Here is a 21,196-nt window from a genome sequence, read left to right on the forward strand (position 1 = left end):
ATATATGCAGAAGCATATATTAATAGCTTGTTTGGGAATGAAACCCATACTATTATTGGTCCCTTTCGAATTATTTGTCTCATAACCCACCATGTGGTCCTACTACTTTCAGCCATCCTTGGCCTGCCTATAGCTTGTTTTGCAATTTCAGGTACACCCAACTGCACTCTCACTTATCAATTGATTCTTGTCGCTACACACCTACCTGGAAGCATGAAGCATATATCTTTATTTCTTACGATTAGTCTTACAAATCACCTCTTTGATTGTGCAATTTCCTGAATCGCACTTTTAGCAGCTATGAAAACAACAGAAAAGGAAAATTCAGCAAACAACTGCCTTATTCGGCAACTTACAGCATCTTAATAAGCAGATAATGCTTTAAAACAGAGATGAGGAGGAATTTCTTCAGCCAGAGGGTGGTGACTCTGTGGAATTCATTTCCTCAGAAGGCTGTGGAGTCACTGAGTGTCTTTAAGATAGAGGTAAATAGGTTCTTGATTAATAAGGGGATCAGGGATCACGGGGAGAAGGCAGGAGAATGGGGATGAGAAATATACCAACCAGGATTGAATGGCGAAGCAGATGCTCTGGGCTGAATAGCCTAATTCTGCTCCTTTATCTTATGCTCATATCTAACTAAACTAAAGTTATCTTAAAACGCTCAAAGGTCCATCTTTTCTGCAGTTAATATATATATGAGTAGTGTAATCTTGAAAGTTGCTCTGAAGAGGAAGACATTTAAGGGAATCTAATTTTTTCGACATTTTCTTATGTGCATTTCCAAATTTTCAATGACTTCAAAAGCAACAGAGAGAAAACTTACAAGTCTCAGGACATCTCAAAGCACCTTACCCATGAAATACTACCGATACAATTGTACCAGGTTTTAGTGAGCCCACATCTGGAATGCTGTGTGCAGTTTTGGTCTCCACATTTAAGATAGGACATTTTTCTTTAGTAGATCATGGGGATGTGGGCATCGCTGGCTGTGTTTGCCCATCCCTGAGGGTAATCAACCACTGCTGTGGATCTGGGGTCACATGTAGGCCAGACCAGGTAAGGACGTCAGATTCCTTCCCCTAAAGGACATTAGTTAAGCAGATGGGTTTTTACGACAATCGACAATGGTTTCATTTAGATTTTTAATTTCAAGTTTTTATTGAATTCAAATTTTTCATGTATGGTTTATCTACCATGACTTAGGTCTCTGGATTATTAGTCCAGCGACAATACCACTACGCCACTGTCTCTCCTATAACCCCCATGAAAATCACGGGACAACCTAACTGGTTTCCCCATGGGGCTCGTGGAATGAGGGTCCCCTGCTGAGGGGCACGGCCCAACAGCGGGACTCAATACAATCCACAGATAGTAGCTAGCTAGGAAGGGAACTGGTTTGTTTGGATGGTTCCAACTGGAACTAGTTATGCTCCCCGCCGCTTTGTGGCTTGCATTTACTTTTGGAATAAACCAGTTTGCTTTAAACCATTTCAGATCTCCTGCTCCTGTGATTGTAATAGACACATTTGCAATAGAAACGGTACAGCGAAGGTTCACTGGTTTGGTCCCTGGGATGGTCCCTCGGTGGCCAATGATGACAGGGTAAATAAATTGGGCTCATGTTCTCTAAAGTTTCGAAGAATGAGAGGTAATTTCATTGGACCCTACAAAACTCTGAAGGGGTTTGATAGAGTGGACGCTGAGAGATTGTTAACATCGTGGCACAGTGGTTAGCACTGCTGTCTCACAGCTCCAGGATCCCACGTTTGATTCCCGGCTTGGATCACTGTCTGTGCGGAGTCTGCACGTTCTCTCCGTGTCCACCTGGGTTTCCTCCGGGTGATCCGGTTTCCTCCCACAATCCAAAGATGTCCGGGGTAAGTGGATTGGCCATGATAAATTGCTCCTTAGTGTCTAGGGATGTGCAGGTTGGATTATGGGGATAGGGTGGGGTGGACGGGTGAGTGGACATGGGTAGAGTGCTCTTTCGAAGGGTCGGTGCAGCTTCGAAGGGATGAATGGCCTCCTTCTGCACTCTCGGGATTCTATGATTCCAATCTATGATTGTTTCCACTGTTTGGGGAATCTAAAACATGCGGGGCAGAGTCTCCGGATTAGGGGTTGATCATTTAGGACTCAAATGAGGAAATATTACTTTACTCAAAGGGTTGGGAATCTTTGGAATTCTCCAATCCAGATGGTGGCGGGTGCTGCACCATTGATTACATTTAAAGCTGGGATTTTTGGTGTCTCAGGAATATGGGGAGTGGATGGGAAAATGGTGTCAAAGCCCATGATTAGCCATAATTATATTGAATGGCAGAGCAGCCTCAACTGGCCGTATGGTATACTCCTATTCTCATGTGTTTGTGTTCTGAAGCACAGTCACTATTGTAGAACAGAAAGCTCCACAGCCAATTTGTACATGGTAAAATACTGCAAACATATCAGGATAAATGATCAGATAAACTGTTTTAGTAGTGTTGGTTTGGGATGAATCTTGGTGGGGAATTACTTGGTCTTTTTTTGAGTGTGTGATGAGATCCTTTACATGCATCTGAGAAAGCTTGGTTTAATGTCTCAGCTGAAAGTTGGTGCCTCCAACAATGCTGCGGCCCTTTATTACCGCAGTTGGCTGGATTACGGGCTTATGTCTTTGTAGTGGGCTATAACCTTCTGATTCGAAGATGAGTGGGCTACGAACCGAACCACAGCTGATACCTGAGTGGTGTAACTTGTCTCAGGCAGAATTCTACCAGGGAGCTTGTAGAAAAAGGGGTTTCATAGACTTTGTCCAGCGGTAGTAATTTTTCTTCCTGTGTTTATTTTTATAATAAACATGCTGTAAAGAGCTGGAGATGTGGAAAAATGCCACGAGAAGTTTTATTGGTCAGAAAAATAAACCTGCAAGTCACTTCTCTGTGCCAAACTGTCCACGTTTTTCAGTTATTTACCAAAATTCAATAGTTTTGAACTCCTGTGATACTATGTTATTCATTATTGTATTTCTCGAATTGTGGACTGATGATAATTTCAAACAAAACAAAAACAAAACCACAAAGGTTCTCTGCCGGTAGTGTCAGGCTGCTCACATATTTGCATCAGAAAGGCCTGTAACAATATAGGAATGGTGTCCAAAACCAGCTGGCAAGTTAGTTAAAGTAACCTTGGATCAGACATTCTTCTCAAACTTTTGTTTCTTGTTGATGAAAGATGACATAAACGTCTGCTGTGAACTTGTATGGAATAATTAACAGCACCTAACCAGACATTGCAGGAAACTGGGTAAAATGTTATTTTTTTCTCTAGGTCTGTGGATTAAATTATATCTGTCAATTTTGATATATATTTTTCAAAATAATTGCCAGGGGAATGTACAGCATACTTTGCAAACCAAGAACGTACATCTTCAGATAACAGCAAAAATGTGACATGCATGTGTTAACGTTAAAATTTCATAGGATGTGTGTGCTGGAGAAAATATTTACTATTGCTAACACTTAATTTCAAAGAATAACTTTGAAATAATTAGGAAGTGAATTATGGAGCAGTGTCAAGAATATCCAAAGGTCTATAATGACAATAGGAAGTTAGCTGAGAATTCTTAGAATTTATAATGCTATTGTTCATTTATTGGCAAGAACTCGTGTGCTGCTTGAAGTGAGAAAGTGTTGGTGCTGATTATTGGAGCACTTATCCAGTGTCAACACACACTTGAACTCGATCAGCTTTAGCATCACTTGTATGCAGATTCAAATTCTCTTTACTTTGCCCTGAAAGACTTCAGCATTGAAAAAGTATCCTTTGTGCATCAGTTTGAATCTCATGTTTTCGACATCAACCATCATCTCTGCTCCGAGTGATGTTGCCTATTTGGAGTGGAACAAAAAAATCCTGATGCATATGTTTGTGCTTTTAATGTTGATTTAGGCAGTTGATGGACTAATTTTGATCTTCTAGTCAAATCTGTATTATATATTTCTGAGTCATAGTCAAATTGCTAAGTCAGCCCTGGAAAATTAAATTTCTGGCTGCTTCCAGGTGAATTAAGTTGTGGATCACCTCTAGCTTCATGCTGCTGCTTTGTCTGCACCGTCGCAAAATCCAGAAACTTCTTGTGGTTTTTGATACTGTTTCACAATGCACAACTGGAAGCAGAATAGTTGCTTTTACAATTCATTACATTCTGAAAAGGTGCCGGAAGAAATAAGGAAAGCTGTTTTTAAAAATGTTATCATTACTTAGAACATAGAACATAGAACAGTACAGCACAGAACAGGCCCTTCGGCCCTCGATGTTGTGCCGAGCAATGATCACCCCACTTAAACCCACATACCCCTAACCCAACAATCCCCCCATTAACCTTACACTACGGGCAATTTAGCATGGCCAATCCACCTGACCCGCACATCTTTGGACCAGTGTAGGTGACGGCGTCCCTGATCACATTCTCCAGGAAAACCTTCAGCACCCCGCGAGTCTCCTCATAGATCAAACCCGAGATGCGCTTGACCCCGCCACGGCGAGCCAGGCGGCGGATTGCTGGTTTGGTGATGCCCTGGATGTTATCACGAAGCACTTTGCGGTGCCGCTTTGCTCCGCCTTTGCCCAGTCCTTTGCCTCCTTTCCCTCTGCCAGACATGATGCTTCTTCAGTCAAATGGCTGCTTATTGTTTGAGTCGTGATGTAAAATAAGGGGGTTGAGTTTCTGCTGACGCCGATCCCATTCTGACGGTCTGATCCCTCACTGGTGGCAGTAGCGAGCTACAGGACCCAGCGGGAGGATGCAAATGGGTCATTTGACATATTTTCATCCGATTAATGGGCTGGATGCCCCATTCTCCACACCCCTATTATGCTCCAGGCCTCTCGCCCGGGATTCACGTAGGCGTGGATTGGTGCAGGCATTTTCAAACGTGCTCCTGACGTGGTGGACCACGCGATGGTCAAGGGGGTAAGTGTGTAACGTTGGTGCCCCCCAAAGTCCATCAGATGGCCCCCCACAACGTGAATCCTGCCTCCTCAGCCCCCATCACTTCCTCTCTTTCAGAGTGGAAAGCACTTAGCCCTTTACCACATCAAAGGCAGCTATCAGTCATAGCAAGAGTGTGTATAAACATTGTGGTTAGCATCAAAGCAAGGCAGTGGAGATGCATTCAAGCATGAAGGGAAATGTTAAAGAACAATGGGCAGCAGGGTAGCATGGTGGTTAGCATAAATGCTTCACAGCTCCAGGGTCCCAGGTTCGATTCCCGGCTGGGTCACTGTCTGTGTGGAGTCTGCACGTCCTCCCCCTGTGTGCGTGGGTTTCCTCCGGGTGCTCCGGTTTCCTCCCACAGTCCAAAGATGTGCGGGTTAGGTGGATTGGCCATGCTAAATTGCTCATAGTGTCCTAATAAAAGTAGGGTTAAGGGGGGGGTTGTTGGGTTACGGGTATAGGGTGGATACGTGGGTTTGAGTAGGGTGATCATGGCTCGGCACAACATTGAGGGCCGAAGGGCCTGTTCTGTGCTGTACTGTTCTATGTTCTAATCCACCAAACAGCTGTTTCTGGAATAATATAACTGTCAGTCACTGGCTAACACGGAGCTAAGGGTCATGGTGTTCTGAATCCATCAGCCACTAACACAGAGTTTCCGAGTATCAGCATTCAGAAGCCTGTGGAAAAAATCCTGCCTAAAATATCAATTCAGCCCTCTAGAGGATGCAGCTAATTGGCGGATTTCCGGTAGGCCTTGTGGTTCCACCCAAACCCCACTAACCCGTTCCCAGTGACCGCTCCGCTTCGGAAATCATGTGCCGCAAAGCGTTTGGCGGATTCCTCAACCTCTTCTCTGGGGCTGGTTTAGCACATGGCTAAATCGCTGGCTTTGAAAGCAGACCAAGGCAGGCCAGCAGTACGGTTCGATTCCCGTACCAGCCTCCCGAACAGGCGTCGGAATGAAATGAAATGAAAATGAAAATCGCTTATTGTCACGAGTAATCTTCAAATGAAGTTACTGCGAAAAGCCCCTAGTCGCCACATTCCGGCGCCTGTTCGGGGATCGAACCGTGCTGCTGGCCTGCCTTGGTCTGCTTTCAAAGCCAGCGATTTAGCCCTGTGCTAAACAGCCCCCAAACAGAATGTGGCGACTAGGGGCTTTTCACAGTAACTTCATTTGAAGCCTACTTTTGACAATAAGCAGTTTTCATTCATTTCATTCTAGCCAAAGAGTCCATCTGCACTTCCAATCCCCTCGGATATGGACCCCATGTGTTCTGCCCCAATGCAGAACAGTGGTCCGGAGGGCTACATCAAGGGAACCATACACCCCTCTGGGCGACCATCCTGCAGTAGAAAGAGGCCATCGTGAAACAGAAGGAGACCACAAGAGAACTTACCGCCAAGCTCAGCAGACCCAAGAGTCAGAGCCCTCAGTGTGTGTGTGGGTGTGTGACAATTGAATATCTGAGAAAAGAATGAATATTTGTGACAACGTCCATTTTGTCTGATTAATGACAAACAGAAAAGTTTGTCAGTTGTCTGTGAGTCAATTTTAGTGTTGTCAGCATTCATCAATATTGGTGAATTTGCTTCTAATACTGTACTCTGAAGTTGAATAAACTTGCATCAAATAATTGAATTGCATTTCAGCAAATTATAAATCACAATTTTAATATCAGTATCTTCAGGTTTATGGCTGTTTTATTTACAAGAACCACATATGGCTGTCTCAGACTGATATCTGTTCTTTGTTCTCCCCATCTCAGTCTTCTTCCTTCATTGTTTTGTTTCCTCGACGCAGTGTCCCAGGATGAATGCACATTCACAATTGTTGGGGGCTCTCCAGTATCTCTCATGAGTAACAATCCTTCATGTGTGACCCTGGACAGTGAACCTTTAAAGATGGGAGGACATCACAAGCATATATGATCCTGCCCTCATTCAGTGTTGATATAAATTCAATGCACCAGAGGCTACTGGATAGTGAATAAGAATAGGAATACTAGATGATTTATTTTCCCTCCCTTTCCCTCCCTTGCCTAGGGCAAGAAAACTTTAGTGTCTCAAATATTACCCTAGATAAAGATAGACTGGGTTAGTAAACATGGCGTGGTCCCAAAGGTTGTTGGGTTTTGACAATTGTTAATTGACAAGCTCAACGTCCGAAAGCAACAACTGCTGAAGTGCCATATCCTGACACACATAATCTTTTGGGATATCCTTTGGCAGTATACTCTTAAGGGTGGGTGATTGATTCGCTGCAATACTGGAAGATAGTTCACATTAGCTCACAGGAGGCTTGCATCTATCAACTGAAGCTTTGTTGAAGCATTTGAAGTAATCACTGAGGCTTCTAAGGATCAACATCACATCAGGGAGACTCATAAACAACTCAGCTTAAAATACATTGGAAAATCCAAATGTGCTTTAGCTCTGAATCACCTACGAGGACAGGCGTGCTAGCATTAATGACTTTGAAGGAGTCGATAGCAGCAGTATTGAGGCCATGATAATCCGAAACCATTTCTGCTTGGCCGCCCATTTGCTTAGGATGTCAGAGTCCAAACTGCCAAAGCAAATCTTCTTTACCCAGCTCAAGGAAAGATCCTGAACAAGAGGATGGCAAAGGAAGCTCTTCAAAGGCACCTTCCAGGCTTACCTCAAGAAATAGAACATAGATGTCAATGTATGGGAGACCTTTGCTCAGAAGAGACCTACTTCGAGGAACCTCCTGATTGAAGGATCACAATTCCTCAGGAACACCCGATGGCAAGAGGAGGCTCAGAAAAGGAGTCTGAGAACAGAATGCCGGCAACTTTGTGTCCGATGCTACCTTTTGGAAGCTCCTGCCAAGTGAGTGATTGAAGGTGCATCCCTAGGATCAGGCTTATCAGCCATGCGAGGGCCCACAGAATCCATGGCCAGTAGCACGGAGTATCTTAGGTGGACAATCATACCCGTTAGCGAATGATCACCGTATTCTATCCATTATAGTTCCTTTAATGGAATTAACATCCTCATGACAGGGCAGGGTGGGTATAGAGGAAAATAGGCCAAATGCAGGCAAGTGGGGACTGGATTAGTGATAAGAAACTGGGCGGCATGGACAAGCTGAGCCGAAGGGCCTGTTTCCATGCTGTAAACATCTATGACCCTGACAAATCAAAGTTTAAAAAAACATTCTTTCTCCTTCTGTGACTTCAAACTCACTTTATACCGTAAAGTACCCTTTTAATGGAATTAACAGCCTCATGACAAACCAAGGTTTAAAAACAAATCTCCCTTTCATTTGATTTGCATTTTAAACATATTTATAAACGCTGAGCACTAATAATATAAAACTTATTTTATATAATAAAAAATGGCTGTCTCTTGCCTTTGCTAGACTGAATAATTTCTTCCGTATCAATAAAAAGGTGTAAGAACTCACCAAATATCCGGGTAAGTGGCCCAAGTTAGTGCTGCAGCTGGATTTTTCCTTCAGCAGCGCAGAGCTTCAAGCTGTCAGGAAAAAAACAGCCTGGTGTTTGACCGCCGTGCACTTATGGTGTGCATGCCTGAACGGCCACGCTTCGGGTTGTCACGCCACACATGTGAAAGTTACAGGCCAATATTCTGGAAAGAGAGGGCGAAGGAATAGCAAATTAAACATTCCTCCAATGCTCTCTACTTTCTCCCATTTTGATGATCTCCTACACTCATCGTGCAATTCATTCTTGTTATTGATTCCAATTTATGTTTGTCAACTCTTTCGGTTTGTCATTTGTTTTCCTGATTGTAGACCCTCAGTGCTCACAATATTCAACCCTCTTACACTGTAAAGGTTGAGTCATGGCCAGTTGTTACCTTTTGTCTTCAGAGTATTGACATTCTTGAACAAACCTTCTCTTCTGGTCTTCCCGTACCATCCTCCCCGAACAGGCGCCGGAATGTGGCGACTAGGGGCTTTTCACAGTAACTTCATTTGAAGCCTACTTGTGACAATAAGCGATTTTCATTTCATTTTCATTTCACACTGGAACTCCTACATCTTGATTTGCTGAATGTGCTCCAGAAGTCTTGATTTCCTGTTTTGTAACTAGCTTTTCTTTTCACTTTAACCATTTTAACTTTTCATAAAGTTTTTCTGATTTTTCTATATTTGCCAGTAGTATTCTGTTTAGTGACCTTCTGAACTTTCTGCTTTTGATATTCTGAAGACCTGATTACAATATTTTCCATATTCTGCCCTGACTCATTCTTAGCAGTTTCAAAAATGGATTACTTTGCTGACTTCTGTAATCCAAAGTTCTTGAAACCCTGCTTGATACATCTAGTTTAATCTAGTCTTCAATCTAGCGTTTCAATCTTGCTTGTGTACTATATTTGGACCACAATCTTGATTAATCTCAGTTGTTACCTTGTTTTATTTTGGTAAAACCTTAGTTCTGATTGTATTTTTGTTTTTTAGGGATATATTAAGTGGGAATGATCTTTTCAACCCTTTTCAGTTCCTTTGGAATATTAGACAAAAATTAGATTCTTCCAAAACTTATAAGTTTTGCTTTTCACTTTCTTGAAGCCTGGAGGTGTTGATCTTTTTTTTAAAAATAGAGTATGATTCTTTTTTAGAAATTCATTTATGAATGTGGGTGCCGCTGGTTAGGCCAGCATTAAATGCCCATCCCTAGTTGCCCTTGAGAAGGTGATGGTGAGCTGCCTTCGTGAACCGCTGCAGTCCATGTGGTGTAGGTACAGCCACAGTGCTGATCAGGAGGGAGTTCCAGGATTTTGACTCAGCGTCAGTGGAGGAACGGTGGTACATTTCCAAGTTGGGGTGGTGAGTGACTTCAGGGGAACCTCCAGGTGGTGGACTTGGAATTTATTTTGTGTCTTCTACTGTGAAGGCAAGTACAAAATACTTGTTTCATGCCTCTGCAGTATTGTTACCCCTTCCTCCTCCATTGTGGGGCGGAATTCTCCGCTCCCGCGATAAATCGGGAAGGCTGTCGTGAACTCGGCCGAGTTTCACGACGGCCTCGGAGGCCGCTCCTCGCACCTAATTCACCCCCACCCGGGGTGCTAGGAGCGGCACTCCGTAAATCTCGGCCGCCAGGCCTTGACGCTTGCGTCAAGGCCTAGGAAAGAGTGCGTCGCTTTGAGACACCGGCCCGATGATCGGTGGGCACCGATCGCGGGCCAGTCCCCTCCCGAGCAAGGCCATAGTGCTCACTCCCCTCTCCGCCCCCCCAGAAGCTTCAAACGAGCATTTGGCGCCCATGTTCACGACGGCAGCGACCAGCTGTGGTTGCCGCCGTCGTGAACCGGTTCGGGAACGGCAGGTCGCTCGGCCCACCGGGCCGGAGAATCGCCAACGGCGACCGGCAATTCCTCCGTGCCGGGGGGGGGGGGGGGGGGGGGAGGTGGGAGAATCGCAAGGGGCGCCAGGGGGGCATGTCGTGAGTCGCCCGGCCCTCCCGCGAATCTCCCACCCGGCATGGGGAGCGGAGAATTCCGCCCGCTATTTATCCTCTCTCTGTAACATTTACCTTGGTTAATTTCTTCCTTGTCAATAAATGTTGTCATCATTCTGTGTAATAATTGAAACCCGACAATTGTGGGTTAATTTATAACCGAAACACCATGAAAGAAAGAAATGTGGTCTGATGAAAAGTGTTAAACAGCATCACCTTTTCAAAATGGGAAAATAATCATTAAGGTTCACGTTTAGCAAACTCACAATATTCCATTTAATCTAGAGAAGGGATGGATGGAGTCACATATTTCAAAGTTATGTTCTTGGATTGGAAAATAATCTGTGGACCTTTGTCCAACCTGAGCACTTGCATTTTGGAGCATCTGTAGTTCTTTTCCTACAAAAGCCAGGGCCCTGGAATGGTTTTGCACAGGATACTATAGTTGTCCTACCACACCCACACAATGGAGTGTCTGCCTCATTGCCTTTTATGCTCCACTTCTCAGAATTTCCATCTGCTTTTACTTGGCTTGACGTTTTTAGCATCATCCTGTCCCATGGGATTTCACAGCATGCAGATTTAATGTGCAACGGATGTGGTATTTGTCAGTTGGTGAAATATGTCTGGTGGTTCTTCCTTCAGCAGTTTTCATTTGCCTGCGTCCTGTGTGGTCTGCCTTTAGATCACTAAATCGAGCCCACTTTAGTCAAATGAGTCCACTACCTTCCCAGCTGCTTGTGACATGTCTGGATTTGCAGGAGAAGCAGTCTTTGAAATGGGAATGCTGACTGTCACATGAAGCATGCGGAAACCTCGGTTATGTCAATTTATATTAGGCTGAATTTCATTACTTTATGTGAACAACTTTCAAATCAAAAGAGCAACTGCCCTAATCAATGGTTTCTGAAAGATATGAATCTAATTGTGATTTCTTTTAGTCTGAATAATTTGAAAAAAATAAATGTTAATCTGCTTGACAATATGATCTGTTTTACTTGGCTTGTTCTCTTTCTTTAAGGCATTAACAAAGTCTGCTGTACAACAGCAGCAAGAAGCAAGCAGAAAACAGCTTCACTCAGCCATAGAGAATCAAATGCAAAAATGTGAAGAATTGCTTAACACACAGGTAATGTTATTGCATTATGTTATTGAGAAAGACCATGCTATGAGACTGTGACAAGGGTAAAGTTTCCCTCTTTGTCCTTCACCTGTTTGTAGCCATTGACACAGTTAATTTTAGCATCCTTCTCCAACACCCCCACTATCATTTAGCTGGGTGGGATGACTTGTCTGGCACTTTTCTTGTCTATCTAATCATAACTAGAGTATCATTTGGAATGGCTTCTCTTCCTCCTCCCGCATCACTGCACTTCATGTTTCTTATCTACGTGCTGCCAATTGGCAGAAAAACCTGAAAGCATGCCGTTAGTTTTCACAAGTATGTTGCCGACTCCCAATTCTATATCAACTCTTGAACCGTCTCCCTCTACCCCATCGCCATTGCTAAATTATCAGACTGCTTATCCAACATTGAGTGCTGGATAAGCAGAAATTTGCTGCAAATTAATATTGGGAAGATTGAAACCATTGTTTTTGGTCCCTTCTCCAAACTTTACTAACTCCATCCTTCTCTCTGGCAACAATCTGAGATTAAATAAGCCTGTTTGAAACCTTGGACAGACATTTATTCCCACAATGAGCTGCTAAAGGAGTCCCGAGGTGGACCTTATAGTAAAGGAGCCACTGAGCATCATAACATAATTGAATATCACATTCAGTTTGAAGGAGAGAAGAGCATTACAATCTGTATTAGTGACTTGGAGGAAGGGACCAAATGTACAGTTTCTAAATTTGCTGCTGACACAGAGATAGGTAGGAGAGTAAGTTGCAAACAGATTTGAGGGTCAGTATTTTCTGGCCGTTTACACCGGCAGGATCTTGCTGTCCACCTGACAGCACACCCCTGCCGTGTCTTTCCCGACAGGGGATGCATTCAATGGAAACTCCGCTGAGAATGGCAGAAGATCCCGTCGCTGGCCAACGTTGGACCACCTCTGCCACTGAGGAGTGCGTGGAACGTCTCACCCATGCAAACATTTGTTTACATTGAGCTGCAGCAACCTCCCAGCGGCTGATGGATGTTGAAAAGCTGTGAAAAATTCTTGTGTCCCCTGGAAGTAGCATCTACTGTATATGGGGAAAGAACTTTCAAACAACACAGACAGCAGACTTCAGGATCACCCACACCAGCCGCGATCTCCAACCCGGAAATCGGAGCTCTCTGAGGTCCCATTTTTAAAAAGCTGTACTAATTTGCGACAGTGTGACGTCACGCGTGGCAGATGGGAAGATTCAAAAGATTCAATGAGGACTGAAGATGCGACATTAACCACGCTGGATATATTATAATGGATTCAAATTCATGCCCTACTGGGGCGTGAGCCTGATCACTTCATCGGGGAAGGCCCGGGAAGATTGTGTTCCAAAATATCACTGGCGTAAATCCCGTTTTTGGCCTCGTGAGATTTCGCGGTCATTACAGGATTCGTATGCGTGGCTAATGCGGCCGCTAAATCCAGCCCCGTTTCTGGAGTACTGTTTACAATCTTGGATTTCTTATCTAAGGAAGGATATATTTGCATGAGAGGCAATGCAGAGCAGGTTCACTCGATTGATTCCTGGAATGACGGGATTGTCTTACAAGGAAAGGTTGGACCTGTATCCATTGGAGTTAGAAGAATTAGGTAATTTTATTGAAACATATAAGATCCTGAGGGAAATGTGACTGGATGGATTCTAAATAGACAGGGCAGAGAAATTCTCTCTCTAAATGGGTCGTTAGTCTTTGGAATTATCTTCCCCAGAGAGCAGTAGAGACAGAGTCGGTGAATATTCTTAAAGCTAGTTCGATCGATTCTTGACTGAGAAGGGAGCCAAAGGTTAAAGGGTTAGGCAGGAAAAAAGAGGTCGCAATCAAATCACCCATAATCTTATCAAAGGAAAAAGTAGGCTCGAGGGGCTGAAGGACCTACTTCTGCTTCTAATTTGTATGTTCGTATGTACCTCCATAACATCGCCTAACTTCGCCCCTGCCTCAGCACATGTGCTCCTGAACCCCTCATTCTTTCCTTCATTTCCTCCAAACCTGACTATTCCAACACTATCTTGGCTGGTCTTCCACATTCTACTCTCCATAAATGTGAGGACATCCAAAACTCTGGTATCCGTGTCTTAATTCACACCAAGAGCCGTTCACCAATCATTACTGTGTTTGCTGACCTACGTTGATTCCTGCTCAAGCAGCATCTTGATTATTGAACTTCCTTCCTTGTTTTCAAATCCTCCATGGCTTCACCCCTTCCTATCTCTGTAAGCTCCTCCAGCCTCACAACCCATGCAAAATATTTGCCTTCCTTTTTGAGCCCCCCAATTTTAATCGCTTCACTGCTGGTGGCCGAGCCTTCACTTACGCAGGCTCGAAGCTCTGGAATATCCTCCTTACACCTCTCTGCCGCTCTACCTCACTTTCCTACTTTCAGACATTCCTTCAAACCTGCCTCTTCTAGTTTTTGTTCATCTGACCTAATGGGCTGGATTCTCCGCCAGCGGGATGCTCCGTTTTGCAGGCAGCCAGGGGGTTTCCTGATGGCGTGGGGCACCCCACAATAGGAAATCCCATTGACCGGCCGGCGGAACGGAGCATCCCGCCGGTGGGGTGAAACAAAAATGTGGCACGGCGGGACGGAGAATCCAGTCTAATATCTTATGTGACTCAGTGTCATGTTTTGTTTTTGAATGCACCTGTGGAAACGTCCTGGGAAGTTTTATTACATTCAATGGCAATATATGAATATAGGTTCTTGTTGTTACAGATACCTTGGTTTTTGTGTGAAGTCAGCGTCCTGAGTAATTAGTTCAGTGAGTTTGAGAATCTTAAGTTTTACTACATCATTTGTTGTTACTTCTACTCATTCTCTCCTAATTCCTGCTGCTTTATACATGCTGGCTGTCAAACAAAGTAGAGTTATTACTTCCAATGGTCAATAGTAGACTGACTGTCAGACAGATCTGTTCATGTTTTGTGAATTAAGTAATTCAATCTATAAATTGCTACTGGTCTTCAATTGAAATTGCACCAATGTTTCTGAGTTTAACGGCACAGGTAATTTGCATCAATTTGACACATTTCTCTCAGCAAAGCCATATTGGAACCTATAGACGGGATTCTCCGACCCCCCCCCCTCCCCGGGGAGCGGCGTGAATCCCGCCCCGCCACTCTGATGCAGGCTGCAGTATTCCCCGGCGTAGGTTTTTGAGCGGGGCGGGGATCACGCCACAGATCCGGCCCCGGGGGGGGTGAGGGGTGCGGGCTTGCCCGCGATCGGGGCCCACCGATCTGCGGGTGGGCCTGTGCCGTGGGGGCACTCATGACTTCAGGATGTTCCAAAGTGCTTCACAATCAATGAAGTACTCTTTAAATGTAACCACTGTTGCAATGCAACACGGCAGCCAATTTGTGATAACAGCAATGAGGTAAGTGGTTGGCAATGTTGATTGAGGGACGCTGGAGAGAACTCCCCTGATTTTCAACTGGTCGCACAGGGTGAGAGGGTGGACAAGGCCAGAGTTTAACATCTCATCAGAAAGATGGCATCTCCAAAGTGCTGCACTCACTCAGCTCAGTACTCCACTGAATACCCCAGTAAAGAGGAATGCAAATTGGATTTAATAATGAATAACAAGATAGATTTATGATGTGGAGATGCCGGCGTTGGACTGGGCTGAGCACAGTAAGAAGTCTTACAATACCAGGTTAAAGTCCAACAGGTTTGTTCCAAACACTAGCTTTCGGAGCACTGCTCCTTCCTCAGGTGAATCCTGAGGATTCCTCACCTGAGGAAGGAACAGTGCTCCGAAAGCTAGTGATTTGAAACAATCATGTTGGACTTTAACCTGGTGTTGTGAGACAGATTTAGTTCATAGTCTCACAGCCTGTGAATATTTATCAAAAATAAATAATAATTGGCACGGTGGCATAGAGGTTAGCACTGCTGCCTCAGCGCCACGGACCCGGGTTCAATTCAGGTCTTACATGACAGTCTGTGTGGAGTATGCATGTTCTCTCCATGTTGCGTGAGTTTCCTCCGGGTGCTCCAGTTTCCTCCTACAGTCCAAAGATGTGCAAGTTAGGTGGATTGGCCATGCTAAAATGCCCCTTAGTTTCCAACTGGTCGGTTGTGGCTCGGGAATGGTTGGGAAGTGGGCCTGTGTGGGGTGCACCTTCGGAGGGTCGGTGCAGACACGATGGGCCGAATGGCCTCCTTCTGCACTGTAGGAATTCTATGAGTCTATAATATTATACTCAAAAGGGGAAACAGGAAAGTGAGTGAGAAGTAGGTGAGAATAATACAGGTGTCCTAACAGGTGTTCCAACATTCTCTGAATTCAGGAACCATTCCTTTGGATCGGATAGTTACATGTCACTCCACTGTTTAAGGAAGTTGAGAGAAGAGAAATCAGAGAATTGTGGTCGAGTTGGCTTCACACCTGTTGTTGGGAAATTACTGGAGTCTGTAATTCAGGATAGAGTGACTGAACACCTTGAAAAATTTCAGCTGCTCAGAGAGCCAAAATGGGTTTGCAAAGGTTAGATCATGCTTGATGAACCGGATTGAATTTCTGTTGAGGGGACTAAAGTAATGGAGAACGAAGGTGCCGAGAGATGGCATTTATATGGACTTCTAGAAGGCATTTAGCAAAGTCCCTCATAAGAGACTGTTGCCTAAAGTTGAAGCTCATGGAATTGTTGATAGAGTATTGACCTAGTTACGAAACTAACTTGGGCAGCAGGAGACAGCGAGATGGGATAACGGGCAGGACTCTTATTGGCAGGATGTGACTAATGATGTCATGCAGGCATCTATGTTCGACCCTCAATTATTCATGTTATTTATTATTGACCTGGATGATGGAATGATTAACCCCAAGTTTGCCAATTGTTTTTGTACAAATGGGGCTGGAAAAAGGATATAACGGCAATAGATTGACAGATGGATTTCAATGTGAAGTCATCCACTTCAATGTAAAGTCAGAAGCAGTAGTGATCCCAAGAGTCTTACTTAGTGGTGCATAGAGCATTAAAATGTCCTGAACAGGTACAGAAAATAATCTTCAAGTATAATTAAATGCTGGCATTTGTATCTAAAGAGCTTGGAAATCGTTCTACAGTTACCTAAAGCCCTGCTTAAACCAAACCCGGAGTACTGTGAGCAGTTGTGGGCTTCACACCTCGGGAAGGATAATATTGGCTTAAGAGGGAATGCAGCATAAATTTGATAGAATGAAACCTGCACCCAAAGGTTAAATTGCGAGAAGAGATAGGACACATTTGGGTTGTATTTCCTAATATTTAGAAAGTTAACACGTGGCTTGATCAAAGTTTTCAAAATATTAAGGGGAACAGATGGTGTAAATAGCGAGACTGTTTCCATTTGCCTATGAGTAGGAGACATAGGTATGGATTCTCCATTGCCCTACACCAGTGTTTTTCAAACTCTTTTTCCCTGGACCCACATTTGGCAACTGGCTGACCATCGGGACCCATGCCCGCTGACCTTCAGGACCCACGCCTCATTTGCTTTACCTGTCAAAGCAGTGTTTCGGACACTAAAGTTTTCTTGCCCGAGGCAAGGGAGGGAAGAAAAATCATCTAGTTTTCTTGTTCATAATCACTATGCAGTAGCACCTGGTGCATTGAATTTATCAGGTTTGTATGGAATCACTAGCTTTTGGACTGCAGCTCCTTCATCAGTTGAGTGAAAAGGTGGGTTCCACAAACACATATATAGACAAAGTCAAATGATGTAAGATGATAATTTGAATGTGAGTCTTTGCAGGTAATTAAGTCTTTACAGATCTGGATGGTGTGACTGGAGAGAGGGATAATCACAGGTTAAAGGTGTGTGAATTGTCTCAAGCCAGGACAGTTGGTAGGATTTTGCAAGCCCAGGCCAGATGGTGGGGGGTGAATGTAGTGCGACATGAACCAAGGTCCCAGTTGAGGCCGTGCTTATGCGTGCGGAACTTGGCTAACAGTTTCTGCTCAGCGATTCTGTGTTGTCGCAAGTCCTGAAGGCCAACTTCGAGCGCGTCCTGAAGGCCGCCTTGGAGAACGCTTTTGTTAGGTAATATGGACATTCTGAATTCTTCCTCAGTGTACCCTAACAGGCGCCGTAGTGTAGATTTTCAAGTGACTTCATTGCATGTTAATGTAAGCCTACTAATAAAGATGATTATTATTAATAATAAATCCATTTAACTGAGGTTCCCACCCTTTGTTGTTGGGAGCCTCGTTACATCACCAGCGAGGGGTAGGGAAAATCGGGGAACAACATGTAGGCGGCGAGAATTACATTTCCCAACTCGAGATTTTGCACCGGTGGCGCCGATTATTACGATCAACTGTGACGTTCTACTAGCACACATTCAAAATGGTATCTATTTTCCCTTTGCTCCTGCTCGCTGAAAATGGTTACTTATTGTCTGACGGCCAATGGTTGTGCTAAGCACTATATAAATGCAATACTTTTAATATTATTACAGAGGTTTCTTTCAGAAGGACAATCAAAACACTTCTCTTGTGGATAAACACGCACAAACTATCCAATCTCAGTTGTTGGACTCAAAGCAGCAGTGTACAATATGTATGTGTAGAGTATTCTTGTAATGTGCAGCATCTGTGCAAAAGATCTAGTAAATCGATTTGTTTGTAGTTAATCAATATTTCTCATTGATTATTTATCTTGGCCAGCCTGTTGTAATGGGCATGGCTCAGTTATGTATATGCAGCATGTTTGCGGTAGCTCTGTAAAACGCCTGATTGCAATAAGAATGATTAAGTACTGGCATGTTATATTTTTAGATGAACAGTTGGCATCTCTATTTCCTGGAAGAGTGCAATCCTTCCTTCCACTATGTACATCTTTTAGTTGACTTCACACGAAATGAACATTTTTAACGAGAAATTCTCTCCATCAATGGTACAATGTAGACAATATAAAGACGTCGATTCCTTGTAAGTTTCCATGGTGTACGATTATATTCCAATGTTAAATCGATGTAGCATTGAATTTGTAGCCTCCTCTGGTTATCCAGTTACTTAAAAAACTCTTTGATATTCGGTGATATGAATTTAAGGAATAAAGTGCATATAGGTGCAGCTTGGCACTTTGTTTTTAATCAGCAGTTAATATTTTAGTTCATTATCAACTTTATGCTTTACATCCATATAATTCCAGAATTAATTTTTCAAAACTTCAATGTTTAAAGATAAAAGATCAGCCTACGTTCAGAGGAAAATGGTATGGTTTACTGGAAATAGTAAAACCAAATAAATGGTCCTCTGGAGTGTTTTGCAGACTCTAACATGTTAGAATGTGTTATGATGGAGATTGTATTGACAGCTGCTGCTCCACATGTGTTTAACTTGGAAGTACCATCTAAATACAACCTGTGTTATGCAGTGCAACTGTTAAGGGCATTTTTAGTTGGATTTATTAAACAAAGCTGAAAGAATAAATAGTTACTTGCCTTAGTCTTTTTAGTAAGTTTTTTTGGTACGATTTCTTTGAGCTTGTTGCAGTACAAGGTGCTTATGAGGGAAAAAGCCATAAACCATGTTTAAATTGCTCTCCTTTCCCAGGGTCCCTCATACTTTTGGCACTTTATGTCAAAGTTTCTCAATAAACAGCAGGTTGATGAGATTGTTGTCACCATTTTATAAACTGTGAATTCAGGCTGCTGAGTGGATAGAAGAGGCAGTGGTATTACACAGAACCCGAGTTAATATTTTTGAAGTGGAGATGCCGGCGTTGGACTGGGGTGAGCATTTTTGAAGGCAGTGGCTTTTAAAATCTAAACTTTCAGTCCTGGACAACCAGTGCAACATAATAGACTCACATAAAAAGCATAACACCATGAAGTTAAATTACACTGTACATTTAGTTGAGGTGGAAGTTGCTGAAATGCAAGGACAGTTTACAGACAGTTTAGTCAATGTTGGCATTTATGGGATGCAATGCAAAGAAAGTCATAATAATGTATTTCACAATGTCTCAGTTAATCGATGACAGTCAGCACAACTTTGTTAAAAGCAGACTTGGTTTTCGAAATTTAGTAAAATTATTCCCAGAACTGTCTGCATAAATCAAAGTAAATGCAGCGCATGTAGCAAACAGAGATTTAAAGAAGGTGTTTGTGTCTCACATATGAGGCTTGTGAGAAAAAGAAAAATTGAGATATGTTGTGTATGTGGCAGTGTTAGGTGGAGACACAACGCAAAGTGCTAAGATAAATTGATTGGAGAATGGTGCACCCCAGATTCACTGCTTGTTTCACTATTTTTTGCGGTTGGCGTAGATTTGGACTTGGGTGTAGGAAATACAGTCACAAAATTTAGGAGGCTTAATTTTTCTTTTGATTAAGTAACAAAGAAAGGTGGATGTCGAAATGAATTTTAAGAAAACAGTTGACAAAGTACCAGAAAGAAGACTGGTTAACAAAATTCATGGAATAGGATTAAAAAATTGGCTTAAGGACAGAGAACAGCAATATATCAGAATAAATGGTTATTTTTCAGACTGGTGGATGGTAGACAGTGGAGTTCCCCAAGGAACAGTGCTAGAATTGTTTCCTTTGCTACATGTAAATGGCTTGGATCTTGGAATACGGAGTAAAATATTTAAATTTGCTGATGATACTAAACTGGGAGGAGTGATGAACAGCTCATGTGAATTGCCTGCAACAGGACTTAGATAGGCTAGCAGAATGGACAGACAAGTGACAGGTGGAATTCAATATCAGAGAAATGTGAGGTGATGTATTTTGGAAGAAGGGATGGGGTGACTTAATGGCTCAGTTTTAAAGAGTATGGAGGAACAGAGGGATCTGGGGGTTCATGTGTATCGATCATTGAAGGTGCGAGGACATATTGAGAGGTAGTTGACAAAGGATATGGGCTTAATGAGACATATAAAATCCTGAGGGAACTTGACACGATGGATGCTGAAAGGATGCTTCCTCTGTGGGAAATTGGGAGACAATATAAAAATCAGGGAGCTTCCATTTAAGATGGAAATTAGAAAAAACTTTTTCTCTTAGAGGGTCATAAATCTTTGGAACTCTCTTACCCATAGAGTGGTGGAGCCAGTCTTAATGAATATTTTTCAGTAAGAAGTCTTACAACACCAGGTTAAAGTCCAACAGGTTTGTTTCAAACACTAGCTTTCGGAGCACTGCTCCTTCCTCAGGTGAATATTTTTAAGGTGGAGGTAAATAGATTCTTGACTAACAAGGAAGTTAAAGGTTATTGGGAGTAGGTGGAATGTGGAGTTGAGGTCAGAATCAGATTAGCCATGAGCTTATTGAATGGTAGAGAAACCTAGAGGGGCTGAATAGCCTACTCTTGCTCCTAATTCATACCTTCATATGTATGATTGTAAAAATAGAGGCATTGTGTCCAATAACAGTAAAATTCTGCTAAACCTTTATAATGGTTAAGCTCCTGCTAGAGAATTACATACAGTTCTAGTTATCACACAAGGATGTGAGGATGCAAAGTGATTTACCACAATGGTTCCAGGGATGGGGATTTTTGTTCACAAGGTTAGTTTGGAAACGGTGGGGTTGTTCTACTTTTCTTATTCGGAATGTGGCCATTGCTGGCTGGACCAGCATTTGTTACCCATCCCTAATT

At 43.2% G+C, this 21,196-nt stretch overlaps 1 protein-coding gene across 8 annotated transcripts in view; it reads left to right on the forward strand.

Annotated features, from left to right (window-relative positions):
* Window positions 1-21,196, forward strand: part of LOC119955040 (coiled-coil domain-containing protein 91-like) — a 185,750-nt gene that overhangs the window by 104,622 nt on the left and 59,932 nt on the right. For all 8 annotated transcript variants that reach the window (XM_038780854.1, XM_038780862.1, XM_038780856.1 and 5 more), the window contains exon 8: window positions 11,462-11,569. In XM_038780854.1, coding sequence (XP_038636782.1) covers window positions 11,462-11,569 — 108 coding nt within the window. The remainder of the gene's footprint in view (window positions 1-11,461; window positions 11,570-21,196) is intronic.

This window comes from Scyliorhinus canicula, chromosome 20 (genome assembly GCF_902713615.1).
Source record: "Scyliorhinus canicula chromosome 20, sScyCan1.1, whole genome shotgun sequence".
Taxonomy (NCBI): Eukaryota; Metazoa; Chordata; class Chondrichthyes; order Carcharhiniformes; family Scyliorhinidae; genus Scyliorhinus; species Scyliorhinus canicula.